The sequence below is a fragment of the Agelaius tricolor genome, unplaced genomic scaffold (assembly GCF_023055355.1).
Source record: "Agelaius tricolor isolate 1412-34295 unplaced genomic scaffold, bAgeTri1.0.p SCAF_14, whole genome shotgun sequence".
Lineage (NCBI taxonomy): Eukaryota > Metazoa > Chordata > Aves > Passeriformes > Icteridae > Agelaius > Agelaius tricolor.
Genome location: NW_027269274.1, coordinates 16,976,780 through 16,998,725, shown reverse-complemented (window position 1 = coordinate 16,998,725; position 21,946 = coordinate 16,976,780). Strand labels below are relative to the sequence as shown.

The following is a 21,946-nucleotide window of genomic DNA, read 5'->3' as shown; positions in this document are numbered from 1 at the left end:
TTCTTACCTCCCTAGAGGCTGACCCCTGCTATTCAAACAAAATCTTACTCTAAGATCTGGTAACTCTTTCTTGAAAGAGCAACCAGCACAAGGCACACAGACAAACACGGAGCACTGGCTTTATAAACACCACTGGAAGCACAGAATTCCCCAGGTAGAGGACACAAAGTTTCACATTTTGGCCACACAGCTCACCCTGGAGAAGTGAACTGATACCATGGAAACACATACAGCAGCATGGCACAGACCTTTATGCTAGATTACGTGACAGTCTCAGTCCAATCACTCAGAATTCCTGCCATCAACACAAACGTTAATGCCCAGCCTAAAAAACACCTGATATGACCTGGACACTCATTAAAATAAGGCTCACTGCCTCATTCCTGATCCTCTATCCCATTCAGGATGGGAAGATCTGCATTGTGACCGTGCTGCAGAACTTGCAGGACCTCTTACACATCCCATACAACAGCTATTCTGTGCACAAACACCACACTGCAGAAGCTTTCAATGAACTGAAACTGAGAATTAATGAAACAAATTAATTATATGAGCTGCTTGTGCCCATTAAGTTCAGCTGATGCCAGTACCTCTGCAATTACACTTTCCCACATGTCTTAAAGCTTTTGCTATGGTAGGAGAAAGGAAAGATGCCAAGGAATTTCAGAAGATAGGCAAAGGAGGTTTTGAATTTTAGGAAAAACACTGGAAGAAGATTCTCCCTTGGAATTGGCATAGTCCCACCCTTGTCTCCAGCCAGCCTTTACCTGTATCTGAAGAGGCAGAAATCTGATTTTTAGAGAAAAAGACACAAAGCTACACTGATTCTGTGTAGCTTCCTGGTAGGATCCTATGAAGTTGAATTCAGAGAGGGTTTTAGAATAACCACCTTTTATCCCCTTAATGTAGGCCCCCAGGCACTATCATAAAAATTCCACTAGAAATATTTCCTTTGGGGTGGGGAAACACCATGCATGGTCTGTCATGCAGGAGTCAGCTCCTACAGCACAGAGAGCTCACACTCCACAGAGGTCAAGACCTAAGCAGAAAGCCTAGGGGACACGAACAGGGAATCACTGCAGCCTCAAATATGCCTCTTATTCCCCACCTAGAAGCCCACACCTGTGTAAAGCCTTCCTGCAGGAATCCCAAGTGCCACAACACGAAGGTCACACCTCACATTTCAGCAATACTCAGAGAAGATCTGATGAAACTTCTTGCTGTATGGGAAACTCCCAGCTAGAGACCAATACTGAAGAGCTGCTTTACAAAATGTTCACACTGGAAAAACTCACAACTATTTCCACCCTGATTAAAGTGGAATCTGTACAGTATCCTGGACTGCTGAATAACCAAGCACTACACACAGGGATCTTGGTCCCTCTCCACTGAAATTGAAAAGTCCCAAAGAAGCCATGCACACTTCCAAGGAAATCCTGGAAGCTCTGGGAAGAGATGTGCTTCCCACACAGCCTGGGAGAACCCATTTGGGGGCAAGAGGGAAGAGGAAATTAGGGCCAGCCTAGCAAAGACCAGCAGCACACAGTCCCCACACTGCAGTCTGAGGTTGTGACAGTGGCACAAGGCTTCCATATCACCTGTCATGATTCAACACTTCAGTGGAAAACTGCTGGTTCAAACCATCACTCAAGCTCATCCAAAAATCAATCCCTAGCCTTTGGGACTGATATAAAATGATCAGTATCTGCTACTGGAAACTCTCATCAAAATTACTGAATGCTAATCCCCACCCTTAAGGAACATACTTCACAGAAGATTAAGCTTTCCGAAGTCAAAATGCACAGTCTAGTCCAAAAAAAGAGGGAAGCCCGTGTGAATTCAGCAGACACATCCAGCACTCCTGTGACCTGTAACTACGTGAGCCTGAACTGAAACCTCTCTGTAACCACCTCTCCACCCCAGAGGAGGGAGGGCAGGAATGCGGCCCGTCAGGTCCCTAACGAGCAGGATCTACCAAGGACTGCAGGAAGGGGCTTCTGAGCCAGTTTGCTGGAATGCTCAGAGAAACCAGCACACAAAATATTTTAGAATCTGCCTGTGGAAACCCTCTATGAATCGAGCCCTTCCCAGAAAGTACAGCAGGAAAGACACACCATATTCTTATTGGGGTTGCAGTGACGGCAAAAGCACTGTGGTGAGACCACAAGGTGAGAAAAGAGAATTCACGAGCGGAAACCTTCACTCAGATACATTTTTACAGGTCAGATGAGGCTCTGAGCGTGGCTTTCTAAAGAAAAACCCTAAACAAAGTTGAACCCAGTGGGGCTGGGACAAATTTTATTGCAGTTTCCAAGCCTCACCCTCTTGCATGTCAAAGCCAGACAGTACTTTGAATCCCACCAAGAATCACTCTCCAGGCCTAGAGGATGCCTGCAGGACAGTGAAACAGGGGGACAACTCAACCCTCAAAAAGTAAATATCTGTTATGGCCAAGAGCACCATTACGAAGGGAGAGCTCTGCTGATCCAATGGCTTCCTGCCTTCAAGGATGGTCCAACATCCTTCCCTTGCAGAGGGAATAAAGGGTCAAGCTGAAAAAAACCACCAACTTTACACCGAATCAGCAGAATCAACTGCTCAATGCATTAGCTCAGCACCACAGCTGGCCCCTGGGAGGAGGCAAGAGGGCACAGCTGAAAGCAGAGAAAGAGATGGGCCCTTTTAAGAGCATCAAACCATGAGCTGGTCACTTGGTGACCAGCAAAAGCTCCCTGGCTCTTGTGCCTGTTTTGTGAGCTGTGAGGTGACCACTTGCTCTGATCTAACCCACCACAGGAACCATGCCCACCACAGGAACCATGCCCGCATGCCTGGGGGTGCTCCAGGCTGGGTGTCACTTTTTTTTCCCCTCTGCAGCGCTGAGCTATTGACAAACTCCTCCTGGTTGGGGAATCACAAGCTCCTTCCATGGAAAATCCAGGTTACTAAACTGCAGAAAGTTAACCCAGGGACAAAACAGGTCAGCTGAGCAAAATGACTGCAGGCACCACAAGGGCATGTCTGGGGTCTGACCTCTCTGCTCCAAAAGCAGTGAGGCTTACCCAGCTCAGCCCTCCTGCACAGCCCTCTGCTACCTCACCCCAGGACCAGCACAGTGCCACTGGCATGGCCTGACAGTGACACAGCCAGGGACCACAGAGCTGAACACCATTTGTGCTGGGGTTTGGCAGCCATTGTGAGTTCCCCACAGACAGGGCAGAGGGCCACAGGAAGGAGATGAAGGAGCACTTGGTAGCCCTGCAGCCCCCTCTGGCTCTTGGGTCCCAACACATTGTCCAGGGACAGGACCCCAGATTTGGAAACTGCTGCCATGGGCAGAGATTCCAGGGAATCTCCTAGGGTGCCTCAAGGCTCTGAAAAACCAGCAGTGAGGTGACCTTGAGCAGGACATGCATTCAGGAAAACAGGAGGCCCCTGCTGCCCGCCCAACTCCAGTCAAAGTCATGCCACTCACCCTGCCCCATCTCCTCCTCCTCACTGACTCAGAACAGCTCACAAAACAGGCACAAGAGCCAGGGAGCTTTCTGCTGGTCACCAAGTGACCAGCTCAGGCTTTGCACAGGGATGGGGCCTACCTGACATGGGGACTTGGATCATCTCCTTCAGACACTGCTGCATCAGCAGAGCAGTTCAGATGCTCATGAAAAATCCACTGACAAAAATACTGGTAACATCAAACACACACAACCATCTTTCTTACTGGCAAGCTAAAATTTTATCCCAGAAAAGCTGAACCAGAGACAGTTTCAGTCAACAGATAAGCACAGAGAGAGATACACAGACAGAAGGCACCAGACTAGAATGTGCACCTATGCAGAGTGTTCACATAGGTTAATACATTAACTTTCCATCCAGCAGCACCTTAGTAGTTTGCTCAAATTCAATCTCACAGAACAAACCCTAAAAGCACAGGTTCTTCGGGTTGATATTTTATTTTTCACAGCTTAAACATGGTCACAGTCCTTTGCAAAATGGGTTTAAGGTACAGAGCTCTCCAGACTGCACAAACATTCTAAGAACAAACATTTTCAGCATACCAAGAGCTCAGATACACTAGGTCAATCCAACTGTGTTTATTTGTATTTCACCCAAATCACCGCCAAAGTACTCGGAGCTCAAGGAGCAACAGCCTCCCACTGATTCAGCAAGAGACCAGAAGTAATTGGTAGACAGTCTGCAAGCACCACAAAGAATGCCAGAGGCATTTATTTACATGACCCCTGTTTGCCTAAGAAGAATTCAGCGTTTGCATTTTCCTCACTCAAATTAATCATCACTAGACTTAACTCCTCAGTATTATTCCTCAGCTAACAGGAGTAAAGGCACAAACCACCCAAAATCATCTCCACAAAACTTTTCAGATAGCTGCTACTCCCAGAACGAGGCAGACCTTTACTCCATCAGCTAGAGTTCCTCCCCAGGCTGGCACGGCACCCTTGGAGATACCTGTCCAGGACAATTTGTCTCACTATCTCTCCAAGGAACAAGGAAAAGGCAAGGAGAGACCATTCCTACTGGTGAGCAACACCACTCCTGCCAGGGCAGAACCATCACACCTTCTCAGCTAGGCTGACAACACACTGCACCTCACACCTGTGCTGCATGAAAACCTCCCCAGGATCTGGCTGCTGCAACCACACCGTTCTCTTCCCCCTCGGTGCCCACTGGTGCTCAGTGCAGAGCCCCAGAGCACTCCCAGGCCTGTCTGCTGGCACGCTCACACAAGCCAGGATGCAGCAGGGCTCCCTCCAACACCACCCCTCGCTGTCAGAGCATGGCTCTGCCCAGGACAGGCAGCCAGAATTCCTCCAGAGCAGCCGCCCGTGGAAGACAAGCCATGGCCAGAGCAATGGGCCAGCTCTGACCAGGAGCTGCACGGCTGGAGCTGGCAAAGGGTCCCACTCTGTGGGTCACACACCCTCCTTTGCCCCCACTCTGCCTGTCACACACCCTCCTTCACTCCCAGAGCAGCCAGCTGAGCACTCCAGGTACTGGGACACGAGGAGAACAGAGTGGGTAAGTTACCAACAAGAACCAGTGTTTCCAACAGCAGACAAGTGCCTGGGGTCAACAAATCCCACACATACAAAACTTACTGGTATAGAGTGAGCAGAACACCTTACAGCTATCAGCCCCATAATTCGTACTGATTCTCCAGGTGTGATGCCAACAATCAAGCAGAGTTTACAACTCTATTTACACAATGCTTAAAGAAATGGGTATGTCTAAGCCAGCAGATGCTGTCAGCAACATCTCCCAGTTATTGGAGCATTTGTGCCAGCTCCCAAAGAAGTGAGCATGAACTGCAGCAAGGAGTCGGTGCGACCTGGAATCAGCCAGGCTTTGCTGATTACTCCTCTGAGTAAACAGTGGTGTTCCCAGCACTTCAGCCTGCTCTCAAGCTCCTTCTGTTGGCATACTACCCTATATTTAGGAGAGAAGAGTGCAGTGACAAGCATTGGGAAGAATGAATAAGTGGTTTAGGATGCTTGGTATAGCAGCAGAGACTGCGTGAAAAACCCTAAGAATTAGAAACTCCAGAAGTGAGGAAAGGAATCTGTAAAGGTAAAGGTGGGATGAGACAGCATTCCATTTGGAAAGTTAAATAGCAAGTTTTGTTAAGAACAGTACTCACAAGGCAAGAGGCATTAGTTAATCAACCACATAAGAGAAATGGATGGTAGAAAGAAGCTCCCGCCTGGAAGGGCTAAGAGAAAATAGGCAAATTCTTTGTTTTTTTAATACAAAAAAAAGATTTTAATCTCATTTTGGACAGGTGAACGCCAGTGGTGTTTTCCCAAATCTAGGAGCCCAAAACTCCTGGACCAAGGGAGATATACCTCAGGGAGTGACAGTGATCCCTACAGCCAGGTCCCACATCCCCCTGCCCACACCTTCCCCCGAGCAGCAGGACCCAGTTACGCTCCAAAAACACACGTTCGCCAACTTCAAACCTGTGGCAAAACTCAGTAAACCCAGGCCTGCTGACTTGATGGGCACTGGAAACTTGTGTGAGCCACTTTGCAGCCTGTTGCTTCCAAGAAACCAGGGAGGCCACAAGTACTATCTGCCATTTAGACCTTTTTGGGCGGTAGAACCACTAACCTGCCTTTAGTCACCTGCCCTGGGGACTGCAGATAAAGTCAGCCTGTGGGTCTGTCCCTCCCGGAACAGCCGCTGCTGTTAGTCACGCTCGCGGTGCCCGGAGCCAAGGTCAGCCCCGGGAAGCGGCGGGGCCCACGGAGCCCCACAAGGCCCCGCTGCCCGGGACAGCCGCCCGTCCCTGAGGAACACACAGCTCCGCCACTACCTGGGCACCCACCTGTGCTCCCACGGCGCCGGGCCGGTCCCGGCGAGCGGGGAGAGCCCGGGACGCCCACATGGGGTTTGTCACAACCGGAGCCGGCTGCCGCCACCGACAGCACCTGGGCCGATCCCGGCGAAGCCCCGAGACTCACCCGGTAGAGCCCGGGCCGCCCCAGCCGCTTGAAGCCCCGGGCCCGCTCCGCCTCCCGCCCGGCCCCACCGAGCACTCCCGGGCGCGGCGCCCACCCAGGGCCGAGGGCGGCGGCGGGAAAGCGGCGCGGAGGGAGCGCGGCCCGGCAGGAAGGCGGCACGGGGCCGGTCCCGCAGGCCGCGGAGGGCGCGCCGAGCTGAGGCGGCGCCGCGCCGGGAAAGCCACCCCGCCGCCCGCTCTCCGCCAGGCCCGGGCCCGCCGCGCCTCTGCCCAGGCCGCGCCACCGCCGCCAGCCCCGCTCCCCGCCGCCAAGGGCAGGGCGGCCCGGCAGGTGCCGCCGCAGCCCCGCTCCGGCCGGTCGCGGTTCCTCCGTCCCCGCTCTCACCGTGCACGCCGGGCCCGGCCCCGCTCCCGCCGGCTCCGCGGCCCCGACGCACCGAGCGGGCGGCGCGGCGCGAGCGCGACCCCGCGCGGGCACGTACCCGGGGGCGGGGCTGGCGCGCGCGCGCGGCGCCTGGCAACCGGCGGCACGAGCGCGCCGCGACCAATCGGCGCCCGGCTACAGCGCTGGCCGCGCCCCTCCCCGCCCCGCCCCGCCAAGCTGCCCCGTGCGGCCACGCCCCGCCCCAGAGCCCCGCCCCAGAGCCCCGCCCGCTCCCGTGGGGCCCGTCGAACAGCCCCGCCCCCTGCCCCGCCTCCAGGGCCCCACCCCACCCCCAGGCCCCGCCTCACTGGCGCAGGACCCGTCCCCGCTGCTCCGGGCCCGCCTCCTGCGCGCAGGCCCCACCCACGCCCCTCGCGGGTCCGCCGCGGGGTGACCCCGGCCCCGCCAGAACCCGCCCCGCCGCTCAGGCCCCGCCCCGCACGTGCCCGCCCCGGGGTGACCCCAGGCCCGCCTGGCCCCGCCCCGCCGCACCAGGCCACGCCCTCTCCGCTTCAGTCCCGCCCCCTGACCTGGCCCCGCCCGGCCCCACGCGTGCCCGCCGCGGGGTGACCCCGGCCCCGCCTGGCCCGAGCCTGACCGCAAATATTTGCTCGGGGCCGTTCCGGAGCTCCAGCGGCCCGGGAACGCGGGGCCGCCGCCATGCAGCCCGTGCTGGGGGTCCTGCTCGCCCTGGCCGCGGCTCTGGGCTCAGGTAGGGCCCCAGGCTGGGTCGCCATGGGGCTGGAGGGCACTGGGCAGTGCGGGGCCCAAGGCCGGGCCGGGAGCCTGCAGGCCATGCCCCGTCCCACGGCGGACGGAGGGTGCCGGAAGCAGCGGGTGATGTAGGGCGGGGACCCTCCTGCTCCAGGGCACATGGATCAGGACATAGGACAGGGATCCCCTGCTCCATAGGACAGAGTTCCCCCCCTCCATAGGACATGCTCTGTGGGACAGAGAGATCCTCCTCTGTGGGGCAGGGATCCAACACTCCACAGGGCCCCAGTGCTCATGCTGTGCCCCCATGGGCACACTGAGCTCCTGCCACACTCCGCAGGCCACCGCTCACCCCTCAATGACTTCCAGCGCCTGCGAGCCACCGAGCTGCTGGCAGTGCCTGTGGACTCACCGCCACCACTGCCGGAGCAGGGCACTGCGGAGCAGTGTGCCCAGCGCTGTGCCACCAGCCTGGCTTGCCGGTGAGCAGGACACGGCGCCACCCTGGGGCAGGTGGGAGTGCACGGGCCACAACACCGGGTCACTGCACTTGGACACTGGGTGCTCACGTGTGTGACCCAGGTCCTGCTGGCCCTGGCTTCACACAGTGCCATGCCAGATTCCTGCTGTGCCTCCCAGGGCTTTCCACCATGACCAGCAGAGCCAGTTGTGCCAGCTGCTGCCCTGGACCCAGCACTCACCCCGCATCCAGCTGCAGAAGAACATCCACTATGACCTGTACCAGAAGAAAGGTGGGCTGGTGCCATGGGTGGGCATGGGGACACCACAGACTGGGCACAGGACTCCTCATTGCCCATTTGCTCTGACCCGGCCCTGGGGCTCTGAAGAGGTGCCTGGCTCTGCTCAGACTACCTGCGGGACTGCATCGGGGGCGATGGCTCCAGCTACCGCGGCACACGGGCCATGACGGAGAAAGGGCTGCGCTGCCAGCATTGGCGAGCCACAACACCACATGATCACAGGTGCCCCCGTGTCCCTGGCTGTCCCATGGCACCTACCCTGGGCAGCATGGGGCAATGGGGAATGGGGTGGGAGCAGTGTGGGATAGCACAGGAGCAATGGGTACAGCTTGGGGGCAATGGCACTGACGGGGTGGTGCATCATCCTTGCTGTGCCCGCTCCAGGGCAAAGGATTCCTGTCAGCCCTCCTACCCACTCTGCTGCCAGCAGGTTTCTGCCATCCCCTCGCAATGGGCTGGAGGAGAATTACTGCCGAAACCCTGACCGGGACAAGCGGGGCCCTTGGTGTTACACCGTTGATCCCAATGTCCGGCACCAGAGCTGCGGCATAAAGAAGTGTGAGGATGGTGAGTGCCACATCCCAGGATCACCCTGTGCTCTATTTTTCTCCCACACTGAGCTCTGCAGTTGTTGGCAGCTGTCTGCATGACCTGCAATGGGGAGGATTACCGTGGCACCGTGGACCACACCGAATCAGGGACGGAGTGCCAGCGCTGGGACCTGCAGCACCCACACAAACACCCCTACCACCCCAACAAGTACTGGCCCCCAGTCCCCAGCAGTGCATTGCCCTCGAGTGCCAGGTGCTGGGGTGATGGTGCCGCCCCAACTGCTGCTCCCTGTCTCTGGCCCAGGTACCCTGACAAGGGGCTAGATGACAACTACTGCCGCAACCCTGACAGCTCCGAGCGGCCCTGGTGCTACACCACCGACCCCGAGCGGGAGCGCGAGTACTGCCGCATCCGCATCTGCAGTAAGTCCCCACCAGCATCGTGCGCTGCTGGGCCTTGAGGGTCCTGGGTGCCACTCCTGACCCTGCTACTCTGCCCCTCTCTCTGGCCACACAAGCAGAAAAACGCCCACGGCCTGTCAACGTCACCAACGGCTGCTTCAGGGGAAAGGGTGAAGGCTACCGTGGCCAAGTGAATGTTACTGTGTCGGGGATCCCCTGCCAGCGCTGGGACTCCCAGGTGCCCCATAAGCACCACTTTGTGCCTGAGAAGTACCCGTGCAAGTAAGGAGATGGCTGTGCACCCCAGGAGGGTGGTGCTGGGCAGCACCCATGAGTGTGGGATTGAGAGGGGACAGCCATGTGCCCCCTCCTCCAGGGACCTGCAGGAGAACTACTGCCGCAACCCCGATGGATCAGAGGCACCGTGGTGCTTCACCTCCCGCCCCACCGTCCGCATCGCCTTCTGCTTCCACATCCGCCGGTGCCCTGATGAGCAGGATGCCCAAGGTGAGCCGCCCCAGGCACCTGTCCCTAGGTGCCCAGCCCCTTGCCCCTGTGAGGGATGCCAGCTCTCCCTGCTTGTCTCCAGAGTGCTACCACGGCCACGGCAAGCACTACCACGGCCACGTCAGCAAGACCCGCAAGGGAATCACCTGCCAGCCCTGGGCTGCCCAGACACCCCACGTGCCCCAGTGAGTGTGTGAGAGGGGGTGGTGGATACACGGACGGGGATGGAGATGGGATTGAGGTGGAGTTGGAGATGAGGATGGGGATGGTGACAGTGATGGTGACTGCCTCCTGGCAGGATCTCACCTGCCACCCACCCTGAGGCACGCCTGGAGGAGAACTACTGCCGCAACCCCGATGATGACAGCCATGGCCCCTGGTGCTACACCATGGACCCCCGTACCCCCTTCGACTATTGTGCCATCAAGCCCTGTTGTGAGCCTGTACCCACATCCCTGCAGAGCTAGAGGGGACCCTGGCCACACACAGGGTAGTTTTGGTCCCCTTGGGGTGGCTGGATCCTGTGCCACTGCTACCCTCTGTTTTCTCTCTGCAGCTGGCAGCACAGTGCCCTCCATCATGGAGAATACAGGTGGCAGCCCACGGGTCCTGGGTGGGCACTCTGGGGTGGGTGCTGGTGGTACAGCCCCAGCTGATGCCCACCCTGCCCACAGACACAGTGACATTTGAGCAGTGTGGCCAGCGGGAGGAGAGGCTGCAGCAGAAGGGGCGCATCGTTGGTGGCCAGCCTGGCAACTCGCCCTGGACTGTCAGCATCCGCAACCGGTGAGGGGGTGTCCCATGTGCGCTGCCATGTACTCAGTGTCCCCCAGAGCTCAACCCCTGTCCCCACAGGGCTGGTGTGCACTTCTGCGGGGGATCCCTGGTGAAAGAGCAGTGGGTGATCAGCACACGCCAGTGCTTCTTCTCCTGGTAAGGCTGAGGCTGGGGCGTGGGGTGGTGGGACCCCCCTGTGCCCTCATGTCCCTGTCCCACAGCGATGCCGACCTGACGGGCTATGAGGTGCAGCTGGGGACACTCTTCAAGGACCCTGGCCCTGGGGATCCTGACCAACAGACCATCCCCATCGTGCGGATTGTCTGCGGACCCTCTGAGTCCCAGCTGGTGATGCTGAAGCTAGCAAGGTGAGTGGCTGTGCCTTGGCCTCCAGCATGCTCCACTGCTGGCCAGGCTGGCACTGTCCCACTGCCCCTTTTGCCACAGGCCAGCTGCTCTGACCAGGCGTGTGGCCCTGATCTGCCTGCCCCCCGAGCGCTATGTTGTGCCTGCAGGCACTGTCTGCGAGATCGCCGGCTGGGGGGAAACCAGAGGTACCTGTCACAGGCAGCCCCTGCTGGGGGATTCCCTGTTCAATACAGCCCCTGCCAAAGCCATTCCATCCCCTCTGCCCACAGCATCCCCATGTCCATGGCATCTCCCTGCTCACAGCATCCCTTGCTCGAAGTATCCCTTGCCGGCAGCAACCCCCAGATGCCTGGCATACCCCTGCTCACAGCATCTCCCTTCCATGGTGTTTTCCTGCCCATTCCATCCCCCTGCCCACAGCATCTCTCGCCCTTGCTATCACCCTGTCCATGGCATCCCTATTCCACATTATCTCCCTTCCGCATCCTCCTGCAGTGACATTACTGCCATGTCATCGTCCTGTCCATGCATTCCCTGCGCACAGCATCCCCTGCCTGTGCCATTCCCCTGTATCCCTGCACACTGGTGCTCCCTCCTGTGCCCGCTGCCCCACGCTCTCTGCCCGCAGGCACGGCGGACGGCAGTGTGCTGAACGTGGCGCGGCTGCCAGTGCTGGCCCACAGCGAGTGCAACAGGGCACTGCGGGGGCGCCTCAAGGAGAGCGAGCTGTGCACTGCCCCACTGCGTGCTGGCGTGGGAGCCTGCGAGGTGAGCTGGGCTGGGGACACCCACCCCTGGGTGCGGGAAGGTGCTGGCACCAGGGTGACATCACTCTCTTCGTGCCACAGGGCGATTATGGCGGACCACTGGCTTGTCTCACCGCCGACTGCTGGGTGCTGGAGGGGGTGATCACCCCCTCCCGTGTGTGTGCCCGCACTGACCTGCCCGCCCTCTTCATCCGTGTTTCCCTCTATGTTGACTGGATCTACAAGGTGATGAAGATGGGCTGAGCTGGCATTCCCAGCCTGGCATAGCTGCCACTACACAATAAAGGCACAGCCTTGTCCACAGGGGTTGACACTGCACAGGGTCTCACTTTTATTTAACACCAAACCCCAACCGACATCTCTGCCCCTGGCTACATTCACTCCATCTGCTTCTGGTGCTGGTGTGGTCCCCAGGGCCAGCAGTCACCCTGGGGCTGGCATAGCCCAGGACCACTGTGGGCACTAGGGGCTGTGCTGGCCTGTCCCATCCCACCTAGGCTGCCCCAGGTGCTGGAGGAACCAGTGGGCACAGTTCTTGAAGACATCGGCCTCTGTCTCCACACCAGCCAGTGCGTGGCCACCCTCAGGGTACCACAGCAGCCTGTGGGGAGGGACAGGACAGGAAGATGCCCATCCAGCACCCCAGAGCTCCCTCCCAGCTCCCACCTGCACCCCACTCACCGTGCTGGCACACCCCTAGCCCGCAGCACCCGGTACAGCTCCAGCGCCTGCATGGGGCTGACGCGCCGGTCCCGAGCACCCACGCACAGCAACACCGGTGTCTGCACCTGCAGCACTGCCCTCAGTGGGTGTCTGACACCCCACACCTGGCACCCCACAGCCATCCTCACCCTGCCCTACCTGGCCTGCCTGGGCGATGGGCGAGCGCAGTAGCATGGTGGCCACCTCCTCAGCACATGGCACTCGCTCAAAAGAGTAGGGCAGCCCCAGGGAGGTGTAGCGCCTGCAGCACAGACACACTAGTAGGTATCACAGGGGCATGGCATGGCATGGCACAGGATGGGGTTGGCACTCACCAGTCAGGGATGTCAGAGGTGCCCAGCAGTGCGGGCAGGTTGGAGACAGGGCTGCGCAGGGCACAGGCTTGGTAACGCTCAGGCTCACAGGTGAGGAGGTGGAGGGCGATGAAGGCTCCGTGGGAGCCAGCCAGCAGGGCCAGGTGGTGTGGGTCCAGGGGCTCTCTGTGCAGCGCCTGCTCCACTGCCAGCTGCACCCATGGGGCACCCACCATTGGCACCCAAACAGCAGCATCCTCCCAGCAGCATCCCCCCAGCACCCTCAGCCCAGCACTCCTCACCTGGGTGTCTGCCACATCCTGCTCACCCACACGGGAAAGCAGGGAGCTGATGCTGGCCTGGCCAAAGCCCAGGGAGCCACGGTAGTTCACTGAGGAGACAGGTCCATGGGTGCCATGTCTCACTGGGACACAAGGCCACATGTCCCCGAGCTCCCCAGCACTCACCCAGGAGCACGGCGAAGCCCAGCTGGCACAGCGCAGCCATGCTCGGACGCCAGCGGGCATCGAAGACAGCATGGGGGCCACCTGGGGCCAGCATGGGCATCACCAGGGCTGCCACCAGCACTGCCAGGGTGTCCCCACTGTCCCTGCACTCACCATGGGGGCACACAACGAGGGGGTGCGGTGGTGTGCCATCTGAGGGGCTCAGCAGCAGGGCCTCAAAAGCCTGGGTATCTGTGCCAGGGAAGGGGTCCCACTCAGCAGCCACCACTCTGGGCACCCAGCACCCTGCCACCTGCCACTCCTGGGGTTCCTGGCACCCAGGCAGCACCGAGGTGCAGCAGGGGCCCCCAGGGGCTCACCCTGTGCATCAAGACCCTGCCCACTGCAGGGTGGCTGGATCGTCAGGGTCTTCCAGGTGACACCAGGAACGGTTGGGGTGTCCTCCACTGGCACCCAACCAAGGGGCAGCTCGTGGCCTGCTGGTGGCAGCACAGCCACCACCTGGACACAGGCAATGGATGACACTGGGGCTGTGCCGTGACAAGGCTGTGCCATGCCAAGGCTGTGACATATTGGATCTGGCTGTACCACACCACACTATGCCTCCCTATGCAACACCACACCATGGCAGGTGTGCCACACTGAGCTGTGCCTAGCTGCATATTGCTGTGCCATATCCCACTGTGCCGCATGTGCCAGGGCACTGCTCACCAGGCTGGGGGGGTGGTGGGGGGCTGAGCAGGTGGCCACCAGCAGGTCCCACTGGAGAGTGAGCAGCTCCCAACACCCATCAGATGACCCTGAGGACAGAACATGTGTTGGTGACCACAGCTGCTCACTAGAGCACCATGGGTGGCCGGTACCATGTACCTGCTGTGAGGTTGATGACGGTGCACGCCTCCGTATCCACGAGCAGCAGGTCCTGTGGGGGTGCAGAGCACAGGCAGCAGTGTCACCATGGGCTGTGTGGTCACATCCCTGGCCCTGCCATGCCCTGGACTCACCGTGCGGCTCCGCTGAGGGGTGCCCAGCACGGCTCGCCGGCTGTCAGCTGCCCAGCACCACGGGGGCAGCGCCTCTGTGTAGAGCCCAGCAAAGGCTGCAAGTGGGGCAGAGTGCTGGGCTGGTGAGCCAGGGTCACAGGCACCTGGCAGGGGGTGGCACCAGTCCCCCATCAGAACCCAGCTCTGCCCACCATGCCTTGCTCACCCTCCGTGGGCTCCTGAACCACATCGAGCACTGTCACTGTCTGCCTTGTCTGCCAGGTGAGCTGGGGAGAGCTAGTGTTCAGGGATGGACCCATGCCAGGGGAAACTGAGGCAGAGAGGCTTGGGGACACCCCCACCTCAGCCAGGCACCACGAGAGGCTGTGACACCTGGGCACTGTGCTGGCAGCACAAGGTGGCACAGCCATGCCTGGTGCCCGTGAGGCCCAACTCACCATGCACAGGCGCAGACACTGCCGGTGGGGCCCCCCCACAGCCCCCTCCAGGTAGAGCAGGCGCTGGCCATCAGGGCTCAGCCGGGGGGAGCAGACAGACCCCTCCTCTGCTGACAGCAGTTCTGTGGGCAGCAAGGGGTCAGCATCCCAGGGACACCCGGGCACCCCCAGCGCCCCAGCACTCACCGCAGCACCCGCTGGCTAGGTCCAAGTAGAAAATTCCTGACCTGGGAGGAAAGAGTGGGTCAGGTTGGACCCCGACTGTGCTGACACTGCATGGACATCCTGGCATGGTGCTGGTTGCTGGCTGGGACCCACCTCCTGTTGGAGCAGGCGTTCAGCCCCAGGCGGAAGGGCTTGTGCCACCAGCCCACGAACACCACACCACGGTCATCCGGGGACCACAGGGCCTGTGTGACAGTCAGGCTCATCCCACAGCCCCAGGCTGGATCCCCTGGGATGCTCCCTGCACCCCGTCCTGACCTGGCCAGGGGAAAGGTGCTCCGGGACTCCCTCCAGCACTGACAGGCTGAGGTCCTGCAGGTCTAGGACGCAGAGGACGGGCACACTGCGTGTGCTCAGGGCCTCCCCCCAGTCCTCATGGTACACAAACTGCTTGCCCTGTGGCACAGACCCATCAGCCCCATGGCCAGTGCCCCCAGGCATGCAGCTCTGTCCATGACACACTCACGGGATGTCCAGCGCACTCATGGGGTGCACAGCATGTTCAGGGAGTGCCTGGTGTGCCAAAGGGACTTGTGCCATGTTCACAGTGTGCATGGCATGTTGGGGGTGCACTTGAAAACACTCATGGGGCACCTACCTCCTCATCCTCATCCTCTGCTGCTGGCCAGGCTGCTCCTGGCACATCCCAGGGACAGGGGGGCTGCGGTTTGGGTCGGCTCTTCTCAGCCACATAGAGGAGCCGTGTCTCCGAGTGTGACCAGGCCAGGCAGGCAAAAGGCCCTGGCATGGCAAAGAAGTGCCAAAGCCCAGACTGGTACAGGCACAGCTGGACACCAGGTAGCCACCAGGGCTGCTGGCCACACCAACCTCCCCCCTGATGTGGGCGGGAACCATGGGGAAGGGGCCCTACCCTCCGTGTAGACGTCCCCATGCTTCCCCAGCGCCGTGAGATCTACGCTGTGGCTGCATCCCCCGCTGTCCCACACCTGGGGGGACGGGCGGCACACGGTGTACACGGTGCCACCGCCCTGCACTGGCACTCGGGCCGCCCCGGTGAGCGACCGGCACAGCCGCGTTACCTCCAGCAGCTCGCGGCCCTGCGGCGGGCAGCGTTTGAGCGCGGCGCGGCGCTGGCCCGTGGGCGAGTCCTGGCTGAGGAGCCTGAGGGCGGGAGGGACGGCGGCTGCGGCGGGCCGTGCGCTGTGGGCACCGGCCACGGCACAGACACAGCGCCCCATCCCGCACCCGCCCGCGCCCTACTGGCTGTGGATCTCGGCGCTGAGCGCGGTCCGGCTGACGGCGAGGCCCTGGCGGCCGGCTGTGCGCCGCAGGCTGTAGTGGCGGCCGAAGCGCAGGAGCCGCCGGCGGGCCAGATCGGGGCGGCTGCACTCTGAGGGACGGGACCGTCAGCGCCCGCTCACACCGGGACAAAGGCGCGGGGGTGGCCGGGCCCGCCACTCACCGGTGTAGAGCTGGAAGGTCTGGCCCCCAGCCGCGGCCCTCAGGGCGGCACGGGTGACGGCAGGGAACCGGCTCAGCTCCCGGTAGCAGGCAGCGGGGCCGTGGGCCGCCTGGATGAAGGAAGGGACATGCTGGACGTGGGTAAGCTCACCCCCTGCCCATGTCCCCCGCCTGAAGCGGGGCTGTGCCCACCCACACAGTTCCCCTGAGGCCCCTGCCCACCTCCACACCCTTCTCGGTCGCTGTGGCCATGGGGCTGTTCTCTGCCGGGCCGGGCCTGCCGCCCGCAGTGGGACGGCTGCCAAAGCAGGCGGGAGGAGCCCGGCGGCAGCGCCCGGCCGGTGCCAGCCCTCCAGCCGCTCCCCGCTGCCCCGCATGGCCAGGCCGGGCTCACCCTTCCCACGGCCCAACACATCCCCATGGCACAACCGCACACCCGGGCAGCTGAAACGTCCAGTGGCCACCAGCTCCTGGAGTGGAAATGACACCGGTACCAGCACTACCACCAGGGACACTGGGGTGCTGAACTACATCATTTATTGGGGGTCAGCAGCAGGGGTCAGCACCCTTAGCACTGCAGGTGCTTGAGCAGCCACAGTGCCATGTTCATGAAGCCATCAGCTTCGGCTTCGACACCAGCCAACGCATGGTTGTTCCCTGGGTACCAGAGCAGCCTGGAGGTGAAACAGGGATTAGTGCTGTGTCTGCACCCCACAGCTCAAGCCCTCAGCACCCCACTCACCGTGTGGGCACCCCCCGGGCCTTGAGGGCACGGTAATACTCCAGACCCTGCTTGGGGGGCACACGCCGGTCATCCTCCCCCAGCATCAGCAGCACGGGTGCACGGACCTGCAGGAGCAGCACAGCCTCAGCACTGGCACTGCTGCTGGGGACAGGGACAGGGATGGGGACAGTGACATACCTGGTCAACATAGCGTATGGGTGACTTGTGAAGCATCTCCGTCCACTGGGCTGGGTCTGGCAGGGCATCAGGTTTGTAGGGCAGCCCTGTCTCTGTCAGGCACCTGCGGGCAAGAGAGTTGGGGGCACATATGTGGCCGGGATGGCAAGGAGCCTGGGAAGCTGGGGTAGCAGTACTCACCAGTCCGGGATGTCAGTGGTGGCCACCATGGAGGCAATGTTCACCACGGGGTTGCGGACCACGCAGGCATGGTAGGTGTCAGGGAACTGCCCGATGAGGTGGCACGCCAGGAAGCCCCCATGCGAGCCGCCGACCAGTGCCACCCGGCTAGCATCCAGCATCTCCTCCTGCAGCACCCGCTCCACGCAGAGCTGCCACCACAGGGAACACCCACTGAGCAAGGCAGCCCCACTTTCCCTTCTCAGGGCACCTGCAGGAGCACACAGTGCCCCAGGACCACGTGCCAGGCCATACCTGCACATCGTGTACGTCCTGTGTGCCCACGTTGCCTGGCAGGGAGGCCACGCTGTCCTGGCCAAAGCCCAGTGAGCCACGGTAATTCACTGCATGGGGAGCAGTGTCAGAGCCCTTCCTCCTTCATGACCCCACCCCGCCCCACCAGAGCCCTGGTGTCACTCACCCAGCAGCACAGCAAAGCCCACACGGCACAGCGCCGCCGGGTACAGCATCCACCCGGCCGTGAAGACGGAGTGAGGACCACCTGCAAATGGCAAAAGCAAAAGGGGGGTGACCCTGCCCGGCTGGGGTACAGTGGGGGGGGGACAAGCTCTTACCATGGGGCATCACGACCAAGGGGGGCTTCTGGCCAGCACGACCCTCGCTTGGGCGCATCAGGATGGCATCAAAGTCCAGGCCCCCTGTGGAGGCAGGGAGGGGGTGTCAGGGAGCAGTGAGGATGGTGGAGCACAGCCTGACCCCACCTTGGGCACTCACCGTACTGGGGATGCTCCTGCTCTGGTGGGGGCTGCAGGGTGCGGATGCCCCAGCTGATGCCAGGCACAGGGGGGGCATCCTGCAGGCAGATCCACTGTGTCTGTGCCTCATGGCCAGCAGTGGGCAGGACTGCCACTTTCTGTGCAGGGAGAGGGGTCAGTGCCCATGCCAAGGGGGTGGTGGGCACTGGGGAGAGGGGTCAGTGCCCATGCCAAGGGGCTGGTGGGCACTGGGGACATGACTTTACCAACATGGGGGGGCAGCTAGGCGTGGAAAACCTGGCCACCAAGAGGTCCCGGTCGATGGTGAGGACAGACCAGCTTCCCTGGGGAGAATCTGGGGAGGAGGGGGTCAGACCTGCAGGTGTGACCCTCTCCCCACCCCTGGCACCAGTATGGCCCCATTGGCCTGTCACTCACCAGCTGTCAGCGAAGTTGTGGTGCCTGTTGCCGTGTCCACCACGAATACATCCTAGGGCCGTGAGAGCAGAGTCCAGCGGAGCCCTGACCCAGCCAGGGCCCCCTTGTGTCCCCCAGTACCCTCTCACCTGCTGGCTGCGCTGGGCCGTGTCCAGCAGGATCCTGCGGCTGTCGGCCGCCCAGCACATCCCTGGCAGTGCGCCACAGTAGATTCCCGGGAAGGCACCTGTGATCAGAGTGGTGGTACTCAGCATCCCCCTGAGTCTCCCCCAACACCCCCAGAGCTGTACTCACCCCATGCTTGCCGTGGCACAGCCTCCAGCACCGTGCTGGTGTGTTTGGTGTACCAGTCGTACTGCAGGAGACATGGCATTGGGCAAGTTTTGCAGGGTCTCAGCCTGCCTGCCCCCACTGCAGCCCAAGGAGGGACATTGCTGCCCTCCTGCCAGCCCCACCAAGCATGGGCACCCGGCACCTCCCTGGTGCCTGCCAGTGTCCCCCTGGTGCTGCTCACCATGCGGAGTTGGCTGCACTGCTGGTGGGGGCCCAGGACATTGTTTTCCAGGTAGACAATGCGGCAGCCATCGGGGCTGAGTCGTGGTGACCACACGGCCCTGGTGTCCTCAGAGAGCAGCTCTGCATGGGGACGAGGGGATGGTGAGGGGATGGTGAGGGGTGGCAGGGGAGCCAGGGCACCAGCAGGATCAGGGCGTGCACTGCTTACCGCATCTCCCACCCGTCAGGTCCACGTAGAAGAGCGCTGACCTGCCAGCACAGAGGGGTGTCACAGTGGGGTCAGGGGGCCAGGCTGTGGGGTTGGTGCCTTGCAGGGTCCTACCAGCAGGGCAGGGCTGTGGGGTGCCCTGCAGGGACTCACCGGCGGTTTGTGCAGTGCCGCAGCCCCAGGCGGAAGGGGTCATGCCACCAGCCCACAAACACCACGCCAGTGTCCTCAGGTGACCAGAAAGCCTGTGGGGAGAGGGGAGATACTCAACACAAAATGCTTCTGGCTCCTGAAACCTCCTTTCTCTGGTTCCCTGCAGCTCCCCATCCTGACCTGGCCGGGAGAGAGGTGCTCTGGGATGCCCTCCAGCACCGAGATGCTGTTGCCCTCGATGTCCAGGACGCAGAGGACGGGCACACTGCGGGTGCTCAGTGTCTCTCCCCAGTCCTCGTGGTACACGAACTGCTCGCCCTGTGGCACAGTCTGGTCAACCCCACAGCCACACAGCCAGCCCCCAGCTGACCCAGGGTGGGGAGACCCCACCTTGACGGGTGCATCCTCCTTCTTGGGGTGCCCCATGTCCTCATCAGAGGTGCCCAGCTCGGGGGCTTTGCTCTGGAAGAAGGACTCAGCCTTGGGACGCTTCTTCTCCGCCACATAGAGCAGGTGGGTCTCCGAGTGAGACCAGGCAAGGCACCCAAACTGGTCTGCAGGGGCAGGTCAGCACTGGCCACCCTGTCCCCTGAAAACCCACACTCCCTGGCATCCACCAGCCCCTCACCATCATCATAGACGCTGCCATGCTTGTCCAGTGCTGTCAGGTCAATGCTTTTCACCTTCCGGTTCTGATCCCAGACCTGGGGGCAGAGATGCCAGGGCGGTCCCAAGACACAGTGTGGTTCCAGCCCCGAACCCCAGTGAATATCCATTTTCCCTCAGAACCCTCCTCACCTCCAGGAACTGCTTCTCTTTCTCCTTCTCCTTGCCAGGGACCTTGCGCAGGACTGCCTTCAGCATCCCACTGGGGGACTCCCGGCTCAGCAGCCTATGGGTGAGTGCCCATCAGCCCCCACTTATCACTTCCCCGAGGACCACGTGTGGGGGGCAGGATGGGACTTACTCTTCCTTGATCTCAGAGCAGGTGCCAGCAGGCCCCGAGTAGACAATGGAGGCTCCATCGTGGAAGATGAGGTACTGACGGCAGAACTTGATGTTCTCAGCCCTCGCCAGGTCCCGCTGCGACCACTCTGCAGGGAGCAGGGTGAGGACACCAGCTGCATCCCCACCAGCCAGGCAAGGACTCCCCGGATCCCTCTTTCCCCCCTGGTCCTCCCCATCCCCGTACCGGTGTAGAGGCTGCAGTACTTGCCCCCGTACTGGGTGGTGAGGTCGGGGCCGAGGCAGGCGGTGCTGAGCCCCGGGTGCTGGCTCAGCTCTCGGTACAGCTCCGACAGCTCCTCCGCACGTGGCTGTACCTGCGGGACACGCCGCGGCTGGAGGGGAGGGGGGCCCGAACCGGGGAGTAATGGGGCACAGGGGCACTTACTGGGGCTCCAATATAGACGGGGGGAATTTTGGGGGGTACTGGGGGCAGCGCTTGAAGAGCCGGGGTACATGGGGGGAGGAGAGTAGTGCAGGACTGGGGCAGTACCGGGGGTGCAGAGCCAGGACACTACTGGGGCACCAGGGACCAGGAGGGCACTGGAGAGCAGATCCTGGGGTACACAGCCGGGACCAGGAGGGCACTGGGACAGTTGCCGGGGTACCCGTGGCTACCAGGATCCTGATTGCAGGTCCTGGGGTGCAAGGGAGCCTAGGAGGGTCCTGCAGCAATTGGGGTCTATGGAGGAGGTGGAAGGGTACCGGCGTGGTGCCGAGCCGGAGAGCAAGCGGAGCAGCGGGGTCGGCGGACGCAGGGCTCGCGGGGGGCGGTGCGGGACGGGACTCCCGGGGGACGGACGGGGGGGGCAGCGGGGGAGTCCCGGGGCTCTGACGTCACTCCCCCCATCCCCTCACCGGCGGCTCCATGTCCTCGCGGCGGGGGTCGGGGCCAGGTTCGGCACTTCCGGGATGGGGCGGGGCCTCCGGCCTGCGGCACCTCCCATTGGCTGCGGCGCTCGGGCCACCTCCCGCTTTGAGGCGCCCCCCGGTGGGCGCGGGCGGCGCTGCAGCCGCAGGCAGGGGGGTCCCCCGCGCCCCCGACGTGTCCCGGTGGTCGTCCCCTGCCACCGGATCGCCCGCGGGACCCTCTGAGGCGGCAGCCGGGGGACAGACCGCGGCCCCGCAGCCTCTGGATCGCCCCGGCATGGTTTGCAGAACAGGGGTGGTGGCTGCAGAACAGGGGCTCTATGCGCAGGACCGGGTGGATCGGACTCTTGAGAGGCACAGGGATCCCCAGTCCAGCAGCCTGGCTGGGGGGTATCGGGCCATCGGGGGCCCATGCTCAGGGGGGTGGGATTTAGTCACTGGTGCCCGCAGTGGCCCTGCCAACGGGGATTGGGCCCTTGGGAGCCCACCAGAGCCAGCAGCCTGGCCAGGCAGGTGAGATCGGGTCCTTGATGCCCACAGGGACCCCCTATCCCAGCGGCCCAGCTGTGAGTGGCAGA

The 21,946-nt window shown here is 61.5% G+C and overlaps 4 protein-coding genes across 8 annotated transcripts in view; 1 reads left to right on the top strand and 3 right to left on the bottom strand.

Annotated features, from left to right (window-relative positions):
* DAG1 (dystroglycan 1) overlaps positions 1 to 7,015 on the bottom strand; it is a 49,915-nt gene extending 42,900 nt beyond the window's left edge. The window contains exon 1 of one of the 2 annotated variants that reach the window (XM_071439973.1): positions 6,864 to 7,015. The gene's annotated coding sequence lies outside the window, so the exon portion shown is untranslated. The remainder of the gene's footprint in view (positions 1 to 6,863) is intronic. The other variant, XM_071439972.1, reaches the window with a different exon arrangement.
* Positions 7,016 to 7,427: 412 nt separating this feature from the next.
* On the top strand, positions 7,428 to 12,068 carry MST1 (macrophage stimulating 1). Of its 4 annotated transcripts, none has more exons than XM_071439968.1 (18): positions 7,428 to 7,614; positions 7,957 to 8,098; positions 8,256 to 8,368; positions 8,485 to 8,599; positions 8,808 to 8,944; positions 9,016 to 9,136; positions 9,233 to 9,351; positions 9,450 to 9,612; positions 9,707 to 9,837; positions 9,920 to 10,022; positions 10,136 to 10,272; positions 10,394 to 10,429; positions 10,512 to 10,623; positions 10,693 to 10,770; positions 10,836 to 10,982; positions 11,062 to 11,168; positions 11,612 to 11,751; positions 11,832 to 12,068. In XM_071439968.1, exons 1-18 carry the CDS (start codon positions 7,563 to 7,565, stop codon positions 11,991 to 11,993), a joined length of 2,115 nt encoding a protein of 704 aa, XP_071296069.1. In that variant the 5' UTR covers positions 7,428 to 7,562; the 3' UTR covers positions 11,994 to 12,068. The 4 variants fall into 4 exon arrangements, with proteins under 4 accessions (XP_071296069.1, XP_071296068.1, XP_071296072.1 ...); XM_071439967.1 differs by having other exon boundaries at positions 9,447 to 9,612; XM_071439971.1 differs by lacking the exon at positions 7,428 to 7,614 and having other exon boundaries at positions 8,081 to 8,098; positions 8,465 to 8,599; positions 9,447 to 9,612.
* LOC139596019 (acylamino-acid-releasing enzyme-like) lies at positions 12,058 to 16,843 on the bottom strand. Its single transcript, XM_071439966.1, is given in 23 exon segments — positions 12,058 to 12,351; positions 12,432 to 12,538; positions 12,612 to 12,714; positions 12,788 to 12,978; positions 13,069 to 13,157; positions 13,234 to 13,314; positions 13,387 to 13,464; positions 13,593 to 13,734; positions 13,945 to 14,033; positions 14,104 to 14,155; positions 14,238 to 14,332; positions 14,443 to 14,503; positions 14,675 to 14,796; positions 14,861 to 14,901; positions 14,993 to 15,084; positions 15,158 to 15,295; positions 15,498 to 15,640; positions 15,771 to 15,846; positions 15,940 to 16,021; positions 16,121 to 16,250; positions 16,323 to 16,431; positions 16,544 to 16,600; positions 16,603 to 16,843. Coding segments are annotated over 23 exon segments (2,313 nt in total). The 5' UTR covers positions 16,699 to 16,843; the 3' UTR covers positions 12,058 to 12,212.
* On the bottom strand, positions 16,842 to 21,933 carry LOC139596018 (acylamino-acid-releasing enzyme-like). The gene is made up of 22 exons (XM_071439965.1): positions 21,357 to 21,933; positions 20,686 to 20,815; positions 20,461 to 20,587; positions 20,292 to 20,385; positions 20,122 to 20,197; positions 19,884 to 20,047; positions 19,674 to 19,811; positions 19,494 to 19,585; positions 19,341 to 19,381; positions 19,131 to 19,252; positions 18,911 to 18,971; positions 18,745 to 18,842; positions 18,617 to 18,668; positions 18,445 to 18,533; positions 18,198 to 18,336; positions 18,038 to 18,121; positions 17,884 to 17,964; positions 17,718 to 17,806; positions 17,424 to 17,614; positions 17,244 to 17,346; positions 17,064 to 17,170; positions 16,842 to 16,995 (listed from the first exon to the last, which is right to left on the bottom strand). The coding sequence occupies exons 1-22, from the start codon at positions 21,645 to 21,647 to the stop codon at positions 16,890 to 16,892; spliced, it is 2,475 nt and encodes an 824-aa protein (XP_071296066.1). The 5' UTR covers positions 21,648 to 21,933; the 3' UTR covers positions 16,842 to 16,889.
* Positions 21,934 to 21,946: the final 13 nt, after the last annotated feature.